Here is a 19887-nt window from a genome sequence, read left to right on the forward strand (position 1 = left end):
TTTACAAAGTTAAAAAATTGAAATATTTCATCAAAGTATGCTATAAATTATCATTCGTTTATCCGTCAGAAAAATTTTTATTATTATTTTATTTATTATATATTACGATAACAAAAACCACGTCACATATATTAATTCGTTTTAAATTGTAAAGAAAAATATTGAAAAAAATAGGTGTGTCCCCGACAAAATAATAATTTGTATTAGTAATTTAGATACGTGTCTATACGTACAATATCTATGATCTATCCAACTAGCTAGTTTACAAAGTTAAAAAATTGAAATATTTCATCAAAGTATGCTATAAATTATCATTCATTTATCCGTCAGAAAAATTTTTATTATTATTTTATTTATTATATATTACGATAACAAAAACCACGTCACATATATTAATTCGTTTTAAATTGTAAAGAAAAATATTAAAAAAATAGATATGTCCCCGATGAAATAATAATTTGTTTTAGTAATTTAGATACGTGTCTATACATATAATATCTATGATCTATCCATCTAGCTAGTTTACAAAGTTAAAAAATTGAAATATTTCATCAAATCACGCTATAAATGTCCATTCGTTTATCCGTCAGAAAAATTGTTATTATTATTTTATTTATTATATATTACGATAACAAAAACCACGTCACATATATTAATTCGTTTTAAATTGTAAAGAAAATATTGAAAAAAATAGGTGTGTCCCCAACAAAATAATTTGTACTAGTAATTTAGATACGTGTCTATACATATAATATCTATGATCTAGCCAACTAGCTAGTTTACAAAGTTAAAAAATTGAAATATTTCATCAAAGTACGCTACAAATGTTCATTCATTTATCCGTCAGAAAAATTGTTCTAATAATAAATCCCGATCGATTATAAAATCATTTCTAATCGCGATAACAAAAACCACGTCACATATATTAATTCGTTTTAAATTGTAAAGAAAAATATTGAAAAAAATAGGTGTGTCCCCAATAAAATAATTTGTACTAGTAATTTAGATACGTGTCTATACATATAATATCTATGATCTATCCAACTAGCTGGCTAGCTAAAGCGTCATCCTCCGAATAAGCTTAGAATTCCGATAGTTGACATTAGCCGACGAAGCGTAATCCCGGTTTGGATCGATAACTAGAGCCGACATGGTGGACACGTAAACACGCGATCGAAACGCGTATACAATTCTGACCAATACAGCAACAAAACGGCAGACGCCACGTTTTGCTATCGAGCAAGCAAGCATACAAGCAAGCAAGCAAGCAAGCAAGCAAGGAAGGAAGAACGGAATGGACGGAACCGATGGAACCGATGGATGAACGGAACTCTCCTTGCGAAATACAATAGCTTTCGGTACTCTCTCACTCTCACTCTCTCACTCTCTCTCTCTCTATTCGTAATTCCGAAGCACATCAATGTACCTCGCTTCCATTACACGGCAACGATTGTGGTGGGTTCGAGCGAGCGTTGTGTAATTGCCAGATTATCGTAGCTCTACTAAATGACGACTGTGATTATATATATATATATATATAATATATATATATATATATGTGTGTGTGTGTTCAAGTACATCTATATAAATTCAAAGCTCCCAGCCCTTTGAAAGGTCTCCTCGAGTTCTCTCTACTAAAGCACGAATAATTTCTCCTCTCGTATCATAGGAACGTTCTTAAATAATTGTAAGGTAAAAATAACTGATAATATTAATAATAATAATAATAATAATAATGATAGTAAATGATAATGAAACGTCCGTCATGTTTTTCAAGGTAAAATGACGTTTACCTAACTCGCCACATCCATGACTCATGCTCGGCCAATCGTTCCATTCTCAATTTTCTTCAAGTCTCCATAAAGCAAGCAAGCAAGCAAGCAAGCAAGCATTTACAGATAAGATAACGAGTAGATATCGAGGCAAACAACAGTCGGTCATAGTCGTCGACGTTTAACGTGCAAGTCGTTTTTCTCCAATAAAATAACGAGAATTCTAAAGAAAATAGTTTACCTATTTAGTACGAGGAATAAACTTCGGAACTCGCGTTCCGTTTTCTTTTCTTTTTTTTTTTTTTCTCATCGATATTATTTGATACTTTATTTTTATTTTATTAACGTACGAATGAAAAGAAAATTTTGTCGAGATAATTAGATCGATCGTAGTAAATTTGAAGTACAATTAATAATTCGATCGTTTTTTAAATAAGTGAGAGAAAGAAAACGCATTGTGCGTGGTTTTTTTAGTTATCATCGTGAGATGAAGAATACTACTTATCTGACTTGTGGATATTACATCAAGCCACGTATACGTACGTAGAACGAAATATTGAAATTTAAAGCGATATACTAGTACTTTTTCTTCTTCTTCTTTTTCGTGAAATAACATGTATAATACTGACATACATGCATACGAGACGGTATACTTTGATAAAACGTCATTTTGCATATGAAATAAGTTACGAATGTGACTATGCGCGAGGAGGAGGAGGACTTTGCACGAGATTGTCTATCTGTCCATATATCTCTCTCTCTTTCTTTCTTTCTTTATTACTATATCTTTCTCTTTCGTATTCTTAACTCGATCTCTTTCTATCCCCACGATCTTGAAACTCAACAAGAAGCATATCTTGTCCTTCGAGGAAACAGCAACACCCAACTACTGCTTCCACTGCTGCTTTTGCTGTTGCAAGTTGCTCTCGTTTGGCTTTGAGAAGACGCATAAAATAGGACCCCGTCCGACGTAACGATTAATCTTACTACAAAATCCAGACTTCTATCTTCCCTTTGACGATGAAAGCTTCCTTTGGAAAAACCATGACGATAGGAGAGCTTGTAACAGCAGCAAAAGCAGTAACACCGAGGAAGCTTATCTCGTTAAGCAACAGACACGAATGCAAATCACTGATGGGTCTCTCTCTCTCTCTCTCTCTTTCTTCTCATTGCGAAAAAGAAAATCGTATTTCAAAAGGATACTGTATATAGATATACTCATCTATTTATATATATATACGTTTTCTTTACTTCGATGATACTAGCAACGTTCTTGGTCAGAATATCCTTGAAAATAGCCTCGATTTGGCATGCAAGTAACGTCCCGTCGTTTCGTCTCGTGAGAATGCTTGAGGAAAGAATAGGAGAACCTTGCTTTGCAGGTAAAGAAAGAATGAAAGGAAAAAAAGAATGAGTTAGTCTAAGGTGAGAAAAAGAATTCCAAGTGGAAGAAGAAACGACGGCTACTCTCGTGCCAGTTCGATGCTGTACCAGAAGAATTCCCTTCTCGAACGAGTAGAAAAAAGAAAAAGGAAATAAAAAGAGAATCCGAGAGAGAGAGAGAGAGAAAATAAATAACTATGGAGGTTGCTGCTGCTTCTACCGACATCCAACAGCACCAGCACCAGCAACAGCAGCAGCAGCAACCGGAAGGAACTCGAGGCACCGGATCCCATACAAATGTTCGATTAATGTAGCCCGCTTATGGGTCTTCGTAGTTCGACGAGGATTGGAGAGAAAAGGATAGACGATATCATCGACTCCTTTCTCCTGTGCCCCGTTCTTGATCCCCTCTCCTGTCCCTCCCAACCCTCCTCCTCCTCCCCCAAATGAGACAACATTCATAACCTTTGGAGAAACGCCGACGATTCTACGTTGGAAATTTACGAGGCCATTTATAGCTACCGCGAGTAAGGTACCACCGTTTCGAGAGAGAGAGAGAAAAGTAAAATAGAAAAATAAAAAAGGAAAGCTACGATTGTTGGAAAGGTCTTTTTTTTTCTGTATTTTTTTTTTTGTTTTTGAAAAATAATTTATTGAATCATAAGATATATGAAATTTAAGATAATTCGTTCCAAATAGATTCTCGAATATTTAATAAAAATTCAACACTAATTATTATTATATTATATTATATATTATTATTAATTAATTTATTAATTATTTTTTATTTATTTTAGTATTAATTATTTTAGTAATTATCACCGTTTAGAGAGAGAGAGAAATAAAATAGAAAATAGAGAAGAAAAGCTACGACGATTGTTGGAAAAGTCTTTTTTTTCTTCTGTATTTTTTTTTTTTTTTGAAAAATAATTTATTGAATCATAAAATATATTATAATAAATTCCAAGATAATTCTTTCTAAATCGATTATCGAATATCTAATAAAAATTCAACACTAATTATTATTATATTATAATTTTATTAATTATTTTAGTAATTAATTATTTTTAGTAAGTAATTATTTTTTAATTATTTTAATAATTAATTATTTTAGTAATTATCACCGTTTCGAGAGAGAGAAAAATAAAATAGAAAATAGAGAAGAAAGCTACGATTGTTGGAAAGGTCTTTTTTTTCTTTTTTTTTTCTTTTTTGAAAAATAATTTATTGAATCATAAGATATATGAAATTCAAGATAATTCGTTCCAAATCGATTATCGAATATCTAATAAAAATTGAACACTAATTATTTATATTATAATTTTATTAATTAGTAATCAATTATTTTAGTAATTATTTAGTAATTATTTTAGTAATTATTTTTATTATCTACGATTATATGAGTATGAGAGATTTTTTGTTGTTTTCCTTCGTTCATTCATTCATTCATTCATTCATTCATTCATTTTTTTGTTCTTCTCCTTTTTTAATTTTATCTCACACGGCGAATATCAATCAATGGTACAGCCACGTAAATCTTGACACCCACCACCACCTCCTCCTCCTCCTCCTCCTCCTCAACCTGCAAGATCTTCGCTTCCTTTGATTTTATTCATTTTCCTCACGACGACGCATCGTTGTTCGTTCGTCACGTTTACCAACAACCAACCAACCTACACGTAGTCTCACTAGATAGGAGGTGACTATCGTCTATGTCATAGAGAAAATAGCGTGCGTAAACCGCAGGATGCACGCCTTTGTCAAGTCAGCTTGTTTTTTATTCTTTTTTTTTTCTTTTTTATTTTTTCTAATTGGAATATCTATGTCGCGTGATGTGTAAATGCATTTATTATGTAGTCTTCTCTATGATCATAATAATGAAAGTAAATAATAGGAAAATAAACTATGTTGGGATTCTAAACACGCAACCAACGTCAACGATTATTAACCGCACGCGTATATTTTTCACATTTCCATCGATCACATATATATATATATATATATTTTTTTTTTATTACTTAATTAAATGAAAATTCATTGATCTTATAAACGTATCATCGTACGTAATGACGAAGAAGAGGAAAAACTTATTTAGAAATGGTTATTTTTTTTTTTTATTATAAACCTATTCGAAATAACGAAGAAGGGGAAAAGTTATTTAGAAAGTTTTTTTTTTTTACAAACCTATTCGAAATGACGAAGAAGAATGAGGAAAGTTATGAAGAAAAATAAAAGGAGATAAGTACACTTACGTACAAATAATATTCGTTGTCAGTGATGGGGGAAGGGGGAAGGGGGATGGGGGGGGGGAGAGAGAGAACGTTTCGGCCAATCGGTATTTCCGACTAACTATAAATCGGTCTTGACTTCTGACGTCACTTCCTGTGCATTCCGTGGCAAACATACTAATCATAAGACGCATTCATATCCCTATTCGGATATGACAGTAACTTGTGACTGACTCGCTTGCATACCGTACCACCACCCTCCCCACCACCACCACCACCACCACTACCTCTCACTTTGCACTCAACTTCACCACACAATTCCATTCGATTTTATTATCATTCCTCGTATGGGTGTCTCTTCGAATATTTTTAGATCTACGCCAAATTGAAAATAAAATTTGAAATAATGGTACCCCGATTATTTCATTAATCTTCTTCTTCTTCTTCTTCTATTTCTTGGGTTAAGAGGGAACACGAATTAATCATTTTCACCAAGGAGGAGGATCACGAAAGAGTACGAAACGATCTATCTGTCCGTGAGTTCGGAGTCATTAAATTCGTAAAATTATTTATACTTGAACACCGATAGCCGAATTACCTACCCACTTGCATATAAAATCTAATTACATCGTCACAATTTTCCCGAAAGGTGAAACAGAGGGAAAGAGAAAGAGAAAGAAAGAGAAAGAGAGAGAGAGTAATAGGAAGACGAGAAAAGAGAATAACCGCGCGCATCGACCGAGCCTAAAAATACTGTTCTAGCGCGAGGTTTATTATACAATCGTCCCGCTAATGGCTCGTTTCACCCTCGCTCTTGGCAAACCCACTCGACATGAATTTCTTTCCACCGTGCACACACACACGCACACACACAAATACACACTCAAATACACATACAGGTTTCGTTGCTACGAAGAAGAAGAAGAAGTAGAAGTAAATTATAAAGCCCGGTTTAAGATTTGTAAGCGTAAACGCGCATATTGCCCATTGCTCCCCTTCCAACGATGAATAAAAAAAAAGTTCAAAAATTACGCTCCTCGTCGTCGTTGTCCTCGTCCCCCCACCCACCCACACCCCCGTTTCGTTCTTTCATTCTTTACCTCTGACGTATTTTTTCCACGAAATTTTATTATTTTTCCCCAAAAATGTAGGATATCGTCGTTACCTCCTCCCCCTCCTCCTCCTCCTCCTCCTCCTGCTAAACTTCTTTCATTACTCGTCGGACAAAAGTTTCACATTTTTAATCGCGAGTCAACTAGCTAGTTAAAGAAAACTAAAAAGGGAATATTTTATCCGTAGAAAATAACTAGAAATAACTAGAAAATAAAAGAGACCGAAATTAAATATAAATAAATAAATAAAGAAATGAAATAAAGTGGAACGATTAAATGCGATATACAAGAATATTAAAACGTGCTACGAGGTGCAAGAGAGAGAGAGAGTGCTCAGGTACGACAACGGGGTTGGGGTTGGGGGGACGGGGGAGTGGGGGTGTACTCTAAAATATAACAAAGCTTCTACCGTGAAATACTTGAGGTGGTGGTGGCTGTATCCAAAATTCAGTTAAGGTTGAACGTAGTCACGCTAGGAATTGAATTAACAAGGTTAATTTCCATTCTCAAGCAGGACCGTCGCGCGATTCTAGGAAGTGGTTAAGAGAGCAAGAATATTCCCTCTCTTAACAGCACCACCACCACCACCACCACTAGTACCAGTACCAGTACCAGCAGCAGTAACACCAGCATCAGCAGATCTACCGTACCAACCAGATGAATACGAAACAAGGACTGATGTAAATCTAATCTTCCTTAATATTAGCGAAAAGTTCTGACAATTTCCTGACCTCGATCTTTCTCACCATTGAGAACCACGAGATGATCTTTATTAACCGGCAATTATTTCTTCTTCTTATTCTTCTTCTTCAATGGTTCCTCTTATCTTTCTTTTCTTTTTTTTTCTTTCGAGATCATCAATTATAATTCGATTATTTCGTGACACGTTAGGAAGATTTAATGAGTCTAATTAATAGAATTAAATTCGATTATTTTAAAACGTGTGACCTATTTCCCCCCCCCCTCTCTCTCAATTTTACTTCTCACTCGTCGTAGATACGCTAGAAAAATAATAATCGATTAATCGAATTGAAGAAAATCAATCGTCGATGATAATCACGTTTGACACTTTCTTGCATTTTAAATACGACAAATATTTTTTTTTCCTTTTATTTATATCATTTACATCATTGCAAAAAACTAAAGTACTTTCCAAAAAAAAAAAAAAAAACAATGTAGATTCAATTCGTTAGATAATAGATTACGATTTAATGTAATTACATTTTTCTTAATGAATTATACCCCATCAGAGCCAACAACAACCTTCGTTAATATTCATTAAAAATCTTGCAATAAGATGGGGCTGTTGAAAAATCGCTTTCTCGGGAAAAAATCGAGGGAAAATGCTCGGCGTAAGCGATACTTAAATGTAAAATATTCCGATAAAAAAGAAAAAAAAAAAGAATAAAAAGAAGAAAAAAATAAAATGCATAAGAAACGGTAGAAAAATTGGCGTAAGACAATAATGCATATGCATGTAAGTGCATCTAACGTAAGTACGTCTGTCTAAAACGAGAAACTCTAAGTTTCGTATAGTTTAAAGAAGAAATATGCAAAAGCCCCGAGGTTTCATAGGAAAAGAGAAGGGGAAGGAGGAGAAGAAAAGTGGAGGTGGAAGGGTGGGGGGAGGAGGGTTTGTGTGGATATCAAAGGGAGGTATCCTTTGCGTTAGAAAAGTGCATCGAACGCCTTCCAATGAAATTCCACCTTCCTCCTCTCTTCGTATCCCTTTTTCTCCTTCTCTCTCTCTCTCTCTCTCTCTCTCTCTCTTCGTTCTCGCATTTGCATGCACGAACCTAATCTCGCACTGCTCTTTTTTTCTGACTCGTAAAAGCACCGGTTCATTCGCGCCGTCTCGTTCGTTCTTTCCTTCCTTCCTCGATGCGCATCTTCCATGAAAAATAAAACAGTTAAAAAACGAATAAAAAGAATAAAAAGAGAAAATAAAAGGGAAAGGAAAAACAAAAAACAAAAAACAAAAACAAAATACAAAAAAGAATAAGAATGCAATCGTTGTGCACCCGAGACTAAGAGGATCGATTCTTGCGTAAAGCACTTCGCTTAAAAGTTTAAACCTCTTTTTCCTCTCTCTCTCTCTGTTTTTATTCCCATAAGGAGAGAGAGAGAGAGAGAGAGTGAATGAGTTGCTAATTAATTAGCGAAATAATCGTATAGCTAGGATACACACGGTAACTGCAGAAACTAAAAGGGGTGGTGGGGGGGCTTTTCGAACGATCGAAATTAATTACACGAAACAATATTGTTGTATTCTTTGTAAACAAAATCAAATAAAATTCTCCACGTCGTTGTTCGGTGTTCGGTTATAAAAAAATGTATAAATTTATTTCATTCAAATTGTAATTATTATATATATATTTGTAATTATATATATATTGTGTATATATTATTAATTATTATATATATATATAATTAATTTAATATTATATAATTAATTTATAATTAATAATAATATACAATATATATATATATAATTATACAATTATTATTATTATATAAATTAATACAATATATATATTGTATATTATTATTAATTATAAATTAATTATATATATATATGAATAAATGAGAAAGAACGATCGAAATTAATTACACGAAACAATATTGTTGTATTCTTTGTATACAAAATCAAATAAAATTCTCCACGTCGTTGTTCGGTGTTCGGTTATAAAAAATATAAATTATTTCATTCAAATTGTAATATTATATATATATTTGTAATATATATATTGTATATATATTATATATTAATTATATATATAATTAATTTAATATTATATAATTAATTATAATTAATAATAATATACAATATATATATTAATTACAATTATTATTATTATATAAATTAATACAATATATATATTGTATATTATTATTAATTATAAATTAATATATATATATACGAATAAATGAAAGAACGATCGAAATTAATTACACGAAACAATATTGTTGTATTCTTTGTAAACAAAATCAAATAAAATTTTCCACGTCGTTGTTCGGTTATAAAAAAATATATAAATTTATTTCATTCAAATTGTAATTATTATATATATATATATTTGTAATTATATATATTGTATATATATTATATATTAATTATATATATATATAATTAATTTGATATTATATAATTAATTTATAATTAATAATAATATACAATATATATATATATAATTATACAATTATTATTATTATATAAATTAATACAATATATATATGTATATTGTATATTATTATTAATTATATATTATATATATATATACGAATAAATGAAAATAAATTGTACACTTTTAATCGGTCTTCGATATTTAAGCTTTTTACTGAAGTTAATAAAATGATATCTACGTTAACGGAAACCGCGGCAACTGGTTCTTTAGTATCAAAATCGATTATCAGTTTCTAAAAGGGGACGCGCGGCTTCTCCTTTCAAGATGGATGGAAAATTTCTGTTGAAAGGAATACGAAGGAGGAAAGAGGAGGAAGAAAGAAAGAAAGCAAGAAAGGAAGAGTGAGAAAGAGAGGAAAATCGAACGGCTTCAGCATTTAATAAACATTCCGTAAAAGCCGCAATTTCGCCGTAAGCTAAAGGCAAAAGCGTCGAATGAACGAACGAACGAACGAAAGAGGGTAAACGAAGGAAAATGATCAGCCCGAGAGAGGAGGGCACGACAGGGGAGGGGAGAAAAGAAAAGAAAGGAAAAGAAGAAGTGGAGGGTAAGAATTAGGGATGGGATACAAAAGCAATGGCATTTTTTTTCTATGAAAAACCCCAGAGCAGGAAAAACAGCACCACCGGGATCGAAGAAAAGTTTCCAAATCCTTTGGATATTCCAAAAGTATAGCTCTTGCCGCTTGCACGCAGTTGCAACCATGAAATTCGATCGTACTCTCGATGCAAACCACGAGTAATCAACAACCGAGCATTCTACCCTTAGCTACGAAATTAATTAGGAAAACCGTTAATCGTGGACGAGTTTGCTAGTTTCCCTCGTACCTGCGGTTTCAGATCAACGCAAGCCCGAACTCACGTTGCCGATTATGTTCGTCGGCTTTATTAATGAAGCCGATTAAGCTTGGGATATTCAAACCGAGTCCCCCAGGTTTCGCCTTTGCGATAGATGCAGCACGCGATGATGCTGCACGCCACTACCCACTTTTGCCGTTGTTCTTCTTGTTTCTGTTCTATGCCTCGTGAGTTAGTCGAATCCTAACGAGGAATTAAATATTACAAGTTCGAGGAAAAAACGAAATTTTGTCTAATCCGAAAAACATTACGCAACATCACACATGACCAATCGAAATACTCACGACAAAATACCTTTAATCTTGAACACTCGAACGAATATTATTTTTTTCTCTTCTCTCGTCCCCGACTAATTTCGATATTCAACGCGAAACGGAAAAATGAAGAAAAAGAAATGGTAGGAAAAAAAAGTACGAAGCCCCGCGACGATTACTTTGGCGACAGTAAAATCGCAATGCAACGCAACGAGCGATGCGATATTTTAACCCAACCGGGGAGAAGACGTTCTTTGCAGAGTGGTGTGGTGCATCTGTTCCATGGAAAATGCACGGGGCCGAACAGATAGAGATATTCAGAGTCGCGGTCGAGTACATTGCGTCACTATAGGGAACCCCTTCCTCCTTCCCAACCCCTGCGAGGGTGAATTTACATAAGCGGCTTTCCCCGAGGCACAGCTTTTCTCCCGGTTCTAAACAAATATTGACCGGTCTAACCCCGTCTACCTACTCCCAACCTCCTCCTCCTCCTTCTCATACATCCTCAGCTCAGCTCAGTGCCGTCGTCAAGTGGTCCATAGCTGACCAGGCATATTACGCGTAAACGCTTACGAAGGCGAGAAGCGAAGTAAAGAAAAAGGGGAAAATAATCTTCAAGATGGATAAATATACTTTAATACTTTTTACACAAAAGATTTTACGATTATATATATACATATATATATATGTAGGATTCGTGAAAAAATTGGGCCGTAGGACTGACTGGAGGACCGGGATTTGAACCCGGATCATCTTCCTTCCGCTTTCCGGGCGACTGCTCTTTAACCATTGAGCTATCAGGGCCTACCGTCCAATCTTCTCACGAATGCCTATTTAAGTTTGGCTTGGAGGTGCTCGCATCCTACATATATATTTATATATTGCTGATGAAGTCCCAATGAAAGGGACGAAACGTTCAACAAGATCTAAATAAAGTTCAATAAGATTTTTTAACCCTTCCAATCTCCCTGCGACACCTATTTTAATTATTATTATATATTATTATTATAATATAAATATTATATTAATGATATATATATATGTATGTAATATTATAGCACATTAAAATATATTTGATGATTAAAATATTATATATTAAATAATGATTATACACCACCACCATACATATATATTTTTGTTTCAGAACGCAAATTGTTCGTTGGCATGCTATCGAAAAAGTACACGGAAAATGATGTCAGAACCATGTTCAGCGTTTACGGAACAATCGAGGAGTGTTCTGTGTTACGAGACAATTCCGGACAAAGTAAAGGCTGTGCCTTCGTTACTTTCGCTAGTAAACAATACGCTATCAACGCCATTAAGGCCCTTCATCATTCGCAAACGATGGAGGTAAGTGAAGTGGTTGTTGTTCTTCTTATTAAACTTCTCCTCCCTCCTGATCATATTTTTTTTCTTGCCCCCCCCTCCTCCACTCGAATTGACGTCTTTCAAAGAATTAACGAGAATCCGAGCGTGGTAATAACAAGCCAACTTGCTACCAACCTAACAACCCCAACTGCTTTATTTCCTTTCTACATCGTATTTCAAGCATCAAAATACTATAAGCTGTGTTTCGGTTGAAAAAAAAAAAAACAAAAAAAGAACTAGAGTAAATATTTAACGTCGAACGATTTATTATACCAGAATCCTTGTAAATTCCCTATAAATTAAACGACTAACGTCTAAATATTCCAATTTTTATGACCGGCCTCCAACCACCCACCCACCCCTCCTTCTGGTGGTTCTTTAACAAATCAGCAAATTCGAGACGATCCATTTTACGAGCTTAAACAGAATTTAATCTATACGGTTAATATTGAAAGAAAATATATGTAACGTTGGTGGGGGGGTGGCGGTGGGGTGGGGGAAGGTAGCATACAGAAGTTACGTAGATAACTTATGTTAGTATAAAGTGGGTAAGGTTCTAAGACTTAGCAGCTCGTTTCATTCTTTTCACAACGATTCGGCAAGCTTGACGGACATTGGCTCGATGCCATTATCATTCGGAGAGGAACGTCCTCGCATAGTCAACTTGCACACAACCTCCCTGGCTAGTCACCTCTCTCTCACTCTCTCTCTCTCTCTTTTCTCTTCTTCACAGAGTGATATACCGATTTAACTCTCGGGGTAACCAAAACCGTGCTACGGAAAAAAATACGAGGAAAGATCTTCTTCGAAGCAGTCGACACCTTTGCGATTCTAAACTCGCGCCCGTCCTCTGACTTTTCCGGCTTTTCTTTTCTCTTTGTTCCCTAGTGTCAAGTTTTCTTCTTCTTTACCGAGCCTTCTACGACTAGGTTGGATTGATTACACGAGACTACGTCATTCGGTAGACTCGTTCGTTCCTTTTTTTACCATTTCACCTCTTCTAGACAGGTATAAAAGATTATGCCAACTCTACATGTTAATTCGTACTTCTTCTTCGTACCGTGTATACTTTTGTTTTTTTTACCGATCTATTTATTCAATTATATTCTAGGTGTTAAGTGGTATTGAGAAAAAAAAGAAAAAATACAGAAGAAAAAAAGGATTACTCTTTTACATGATCGTCTCCTTGAAGTGAAATAATACACGTTACCTTCGGTCTGTTAGGAAAATAGGTCGTTTCTTTTTTAACGACGTATTTGCTACGAAACGTCATTAGTATTCCATATCGAGAAAAGGGAATAGCAAAACACGTTGTCTCGGAAAACTTTAATGAAACCACATGCATATATGGAATACCTATATCCACAATTTATACGAGATTTCTTCGTACGTAGGTGACCTCGATGTTGAATTAATTAGTAGATTCGGATGGTTTTTTGAATTTTTTATAATAACATTTCCTTTACGGGGCCAATAAGAATCAAATATGTTGGGGACTAGGAGGGGGAGTTATTTTGTCCTTTTTTTTTTTATAAATGCATCCTAAGAAACGTTTGGTTTATTTTTGAACGTATTTCCAGATTATTACCGGTAAGATCGTTAAAGTGTAAAATAATGTCGGATACTTAAAGGAATTGGCTCAGGGCGTTAGGCGAGTAACAGCATTCCCCACGTTACACGGAATTGTTTCGTTAGCCATCGTCTAGTGTGATGCTACTACCGTTACGCCTATGTCACGTGCTATTTCGAATAGTAAAAGGTAGTCGTGCCAAGGCATGCTCTAGCACTAGACGACGGCAATTCCATTTTAATATCATGAATATTTCCAGATCCGAGTTCTTAGAACTTTCCCCCCACCCCTTTAACCTTTTTTTCACCGATCCTCCGATTTAATTCGTCGAATTGATTTTACTTTAAACGAATACGGTTTAATTACATTTCGTTTCATTGATCATTCGAATCACCGAAAATGTAATCCCTTGAAAAAAAAAACCGACAAGTTGTGTCCGAACTTGGACTCGAATCATTGGTTGAGCTCTATCGTCGTTCGTGAAATTGGAAAAAGAAAAAAAAGGGAACAAACAAAATGAAAGAAATAATCATTTTCCTATGAATTTCGTATTCTCTCATAAACCGGTACCCCCCCACCCCCACCACCACCACAACCTTTTTTTTCTTCTATCCGAACGAGCAAGGTTTTCTACTACGTTTTCCGTGTTACAACATTTTCCATGCTAGTTTTTTTTCTTTTTTCTTCTTCTTCTTCAGGGATGCTCATCACCGCTGGTTGTGAAATTCGCTGACACGCAGAAGGAAAAGGATCAAAAAAGAATGCAACAAATTCAAGCGAATCTCTGGAATATCGCGGGAGTCAACATGGCGCCGCATTACCTGACGACGGTCCGTATATCTTTAATATTTTACGATGAACCTTTTTACTTCGAATCAACGATTCCATTTGCATCGAGAAACGAAATAACTCCTTCCATAAATTCGCGATAGCCGAACTAAAAAAACATTCTCACGAAGTTTCGCGAGAGAGTGTGCAGATTTTTATCTTACTTTTTCATCTTACGTGTACGTCAAAACAATCTGCATATGCATCTATGCAGATTGGCAAAGAAAATTATAACGAAACATTTTTATATAAGTTGCTTGCTCGCGTAAACTTTAATAGTAAAAAACAAAAAATCAAACAAACAAAAAAATCATAATAATAATTTACTTTACCTTGATCCTGAGATCGATCGATCGATCAATCGTACGACTATTTATGATTAAAAAAAAAAAGAAAGAAAAAAGGATAAAAAACAAGGACTCTGATACAAACTATAAAACGATCTTAAATCAACGTTTTTTTTGTTTTCTTCTACTCGCGTTTTTCAGAGCGACGCTCATACGTTAGCACCGACGTCGTTGCAATTATTGCAACAGTTGCAAGCGACGACGAGTGCGGCCACCCCGGTAGCTGCAGGCACCGGAGCTAACGCTCTCTCGAGTGTTCAGCATCAGCTGTTGTTGCAGCAGCACCTTGGCCTAGGTGCAGCCACCCCCGCACACGCGGCCCCACCTGCCGTACCAAGTCCACCAGAGATTAGCCCTGCCAATCTCCAGGGTCTGGCAACTTTGGCGTCCCTCGGTAACTCCGCTGGTGAGTATGGTCAGTGTCCAATTATCATTTTATTTGATTATTTGATTATTTTCCCCCGTCGTATTAGCATAATTCAAAATTTCAACGAGATATCTTTCTCTCTCTCTCAGTTATCTCATATCTTATCCTCTCTTTCATAAAATTCCTCTTAACATTCGAATTTTATTACCACTCATCGTAGATATTTCAAACGTCATATGACAACGGTATGCAAAAAATCCAAATGCGGTGTACCTGTCTCTTCGTAATAATAAGATTCAACATTTCATAGTCTTGGGAATCGTGCCAAAGTCTTACTCCTCGACTTGATACGCCACTTAAACGTAATTATTAAAAGTAGTTTGATATAGGTACGTGTTGTTTATCGTGCACCACCACGACGAATACTATTACTACTCTACTGCTGTTTAAAAAAAAACGATGGTCATTCGATGACGTATTCGTTAGAAACGTGGAAAAAAACGTTCTTCTGTTAGTTACGAAACGCAAAACCTTTTGACATTGTACTTACTCGCTTACGTACGCGTGCACTTATACAACGGTTATCGTTTTTTATTTTTTTTTTTTTCCTCGTCGTTTACCTAACATATTTTTTCCCAATTAAATTTTCCATTTTACTTTTTTCTTTTAACTATGATTTATCATTCGCAGATATAACATTTTTACATACGTTATTTTATTTCGTCGAAAATTGAACAGGAATTTAACTGAAAATTTCAGCTAACGCCGGAGTCTCACCGATGAGTATGCAAAATCTTGTCACTTTGGCAGCCATGACTGGCGGAAACGGCAACCTTCAAGTGTCGCCAACGAGTGAGTATACCGCATATTACGTGAGATAGCGTGTGCTTTATTAAAGAATTTTTATTACCCGTTAAAGATAAAAAAAACAAGTAGTTGGATAATGTTATCCATTGTAATTTGTTTTTCCCGTGCAAAGCCAATGATGACTGTATGTATTCTTCTTTAACTCAAATTATAAAAGAAATAAGCGATAGTAACGAAACGTGATAAAAATATGAAACGAATAAAAAATAAAAAAGGAGAATACACACCGTCAGGAAGGGGGGAGGGGGTGTAGTTACGTGCCGAAATAATTATTACGCTTTTTAAAAATGATTTTACACATTTTCTCGATTGCCATTCGCAAGATAAAATAAAAGAAAAGAAAAGAAATGAGTGAAGAAAAAAAAAAATATCGCTTAAACTTCGTTAATCGTTAATGATCGCATGTGCATTATTATAATTCCAGGAGTGAGTAGGTGAAAACTGTATAAGCTTTAATAGGTATGCATGGAAACTCAAAGTTCAAAATGCCGGAGTGTGAGGGAACAGCAAATACCCTTGTAACGTTTATATGTATTAACGTTATACTTTAACCCCCCACCCACCTTCCCCCTATCCCCTTCCCCTCTTCCTCCCACCAAGTATTCGCTTGTTGTATACTTTAGTAGTTAACGTATCTGAATTTGGTGTGCATAGCAATATGTACATATAAATATATACACGTACCAATGTAAATTAACATAAAATCGATGAAAAACATTGATTGATCGGTGTGTTCGATGTTGTAAAAAGAAACAAAAAAAGGAAAAGAAATTTCTAAAAAAAAAAAAAAGTATCCAATCGATCACTCGAACCTAAACAAAATCGTATTTTCCAAGTAGTAGTTGTATTCTCGGATAAATTTTCTTCCCTTTCGTAACTAACGTTGCTTTGCTAATATCGTGAACGTGTTCTGTGTTTCAGCGTTAAGCGGACTGGCGAATTCGACAGCAGGTATGTCGCTATGTACGTGTCCCATTGCCTGGTACAGTATTAACAATTACTAAATTAATTTCGATCATACCAAGGACCCTAACTCGTGCGGCGGTCTGATTTGCCCATTTCGCTTATTTAATAATACATATATACATATATATTATATATGTTATATATACGAACACATACTATAACCCACCCACACACACTTTCCGAATCTAGTATTTCATCTTTGTATTCACGTTTCAATTTCCACGTTGAACTATCTCGTGAATGCGGTGAATATGGGCTTAACGTGAATACGTCGATTATTATTATTATTATTATTATTATTATTATTATTATTATGGACTAGTACAGGATGCCAAACGAATATTTCAATCTAATCGTTTAATGGAAGAAATTGAATTTTCCTAAATTCATGAAAATTATCGATAGCAATGACGACAGGTGGTGTGCGTTTATAGACTACCGAGAAACCGCGAAAACGATTACTGTCGATTGCTGACCGTGTTACCATATTCATTATGACCTCCCAATCATCATTGACCTAATAATCATTCAATATGAATAGCCATTTACTTTGTTTTATAATTGATTTTTAAATAGTATTCCGGTATTAAAAATTCAATCCTATTCTGCTTTTTTTTTCTCTTCTTTTTTTTAATGTATACATAAATATATTATACACACGTACACACACACACACACACATACATACAAATAATTAATCTATCAATTGAAACAAAATCGAAAGTATTTTTAACGATAGACACTTTTTTTTCGTGCTTAGCTGCCCTTCTCGGGAAGACAGGAAGTACAGGTGAGAATTAACGAAAAACGATAAATCTCCTTTCGTTGTTCGTCTATCTACTTCTTCTTCTTCGTTGGTTTGCTCGAATAATCCTTCTTCCTTCATATAATGCATATATTTGCTCGTATTATTACAATACTTCTTAATTTATCCTGTATACTACTATAGAGACCTTTGTCCTCGATTTTAACCCGTTTTTATGCTGTTCTATTTTTTTCTTTTGTGTGCAAATTTATATAATTCTTCCCCCCCCACCCCCCCCCGCACTTCTTATCGCTTTTATTATCTCATCGACAGTGGTATATAATGGCATATTATTACGAATAGAAAAAAAAAAAAAAAACAAATTCATCTTGGCCTAAAAACGAACGTTCAAAAAACAATCGTACGAATTTGTGTAATTTTCAAACAGAATTTTCCAATAATTTGCAATATACCATCATATATCACCTACTTCAAATTGTAATAACAACTTATTAATTTAAAGAATATTTTATATATAAAAATATATATATGATGTTCTCTATACATACAAACACATACATATATATATATATATGATTACATGGTGAATATTTATTCGAAATGTACAGTCACGAACGTATTTAACTTGTACAAGCTTATTGCAATTAACGAATGCTCAACGTACATCGAATTAATAACCCATTGTTCTATGTGTAAAAAAGAAAGCCATAGACCAATAATAATCAAAGTATTTACCATGATCAAAGTAGAAATAGAATGTCGTATGTGTATCATATTTTACGACTAATCCGATACATGTATATAGAGTGTCCCATGAGTATTCGTATTCTGACTGTCAATTTAAAACATTTGATATTTGCTTTTGCATTGCGATGTTTATTAATTTATATTTGAAAGTTGAAAATAATCCTAAAATATGTTTCTATAATATGTAGAAGAAATGAAACTTTGCGTTACAATCAAATATCAATTATTTTATATTTATTTTATTATTATACTTTAATATGATATATAATTATATATTAATTATTATATAATATATAAGTAAATATATTATATTTATTATATATTTAATTTTGATTTATTTCAACTAAAATATGTAGAAGAAATTTTTGAAACTTTACGTTACAATCAAATATCAATTATTTTATATTTATTTTATTATTATACTTTAATATAATATATAAATAAATTTTTTATATTTATTATATATTTAATTTTGATTTATTTCAACTAAAATATATAGAAGAAATTTTTGAAACTTTGCGTTACAATCAAATATCAATTATTTTATATTTATTTTATTATTATACTTTAATGTAATATAAGATAATTATATATTAATTATTATATAATATATAAAATAAATTTTTTATATTTATTATATATTTAATTTTGATTTATTTCAACTAAAATATGTAGAAGAAATTTTTGAAACTTTGCGTTACAATCAAATATCAATTATTTAATATTTATTATTATACTTAATATAAATATAAATAATTTTTATATATTTATTATATATTTAATTTTGATTTATTTCAAAAAAATATAGAGAAGAAATTGTTGAAACTTTGCGTTACAATCAATATCAATATTTTATATTTATTTTATTATTATACTTTAATGTAATATATATAATTATATATATTATTATATAATATATAAAATAAATTTTTTATATTATTATATATTTAATTTTGATTTATTTCAACAAAAATATAGAAGAAATTTTGAAATTTTACGTTACAATCAAATATCAATTATTTTATATTATTATTATACTTTAATATAATATAAATAAATTTTTTATATTTATTATATATTTAATTTGATTTATTTCAACAAAATGTATAGAAGAAATATTTGAAACTTTGCGTTACAATCGAGAATATCAATTATTTTATATTTTTTTATTATACTTTAATATAATATAATTATATATAATATAAAATAAATTTTTTATATTTATTATATATTTAATTTTGATTTATTTCAACTAAAATGTATAGAAGAA

At 33.0% G+C, this 19887-nt stretch overlaps 1 protein-coding gene across 17 annotated transcripts in view; it reads left to right on the top strand.

Moving 5' to 3' along the window:
* The window catches only part of LOC122522000 (CUGBP Elav-like family member 1), a 362262-nt gene that overhangs the window by 337220 nt on the left and 5155 nt on the right, over nucleotides 1–19887 (top strand). For 12 of the 17 annotated variants that reach the window (XR_006304965.1, XR_006304966.1, XM_043642770.1 and 9 more), the window contains 6 exons: nucleotides 11936–12141; nucleotides 14428–14559; nucleotides 15046–15319; nucleotides 16031–16123; nucleotides 17060–17101; nucleotides 17865–17894. Coding sequence is in view for 15 of the 17 variants with exons in the window: in XM_043642770.1 (XP_043498705.1) it covers nucleotides 11936–12141; nucleotides 14428–14559; nucleotides 15046–15319; nucleotides 16031–16123; nucleotides 17060–17101; nucleotides 17865–17894 (777 nt within the window). In the remaining 2 variants the exon portion in view is untranslated. The remainder of the gene's footprint in view (nucleotides 1–11935; nucleotides 12142–14427; nucleotides 14560–15045; nucleotides 15320–16030; nucleotides 16124–17059; nucleotides 17102–17864; nucleotides 17895–19887) is intronic. The other 5 variants (XM_043642766.1, XM_043642765.1, XM_043642767.1 and 2 more) reach the window with 5 other exon arrangements.

The sequence above is a fragment of the Polistes fuscatus genome, unplaced genomic scaffold, assembly GCF_010416935.1.
Source record: "Polistes fuscatus isolate 324 unplaced genomic scaffold, CU_Pfus_HIC Scaffold5, whole genome shotgun sequence".
In the NCBI taxonomy this organism is placed as follows: Eukaryota; Metazoa; Arthropoda; class Insecta; order Hymenoptera; family Vespidae; genus Polistes; species Polistes fuscatus.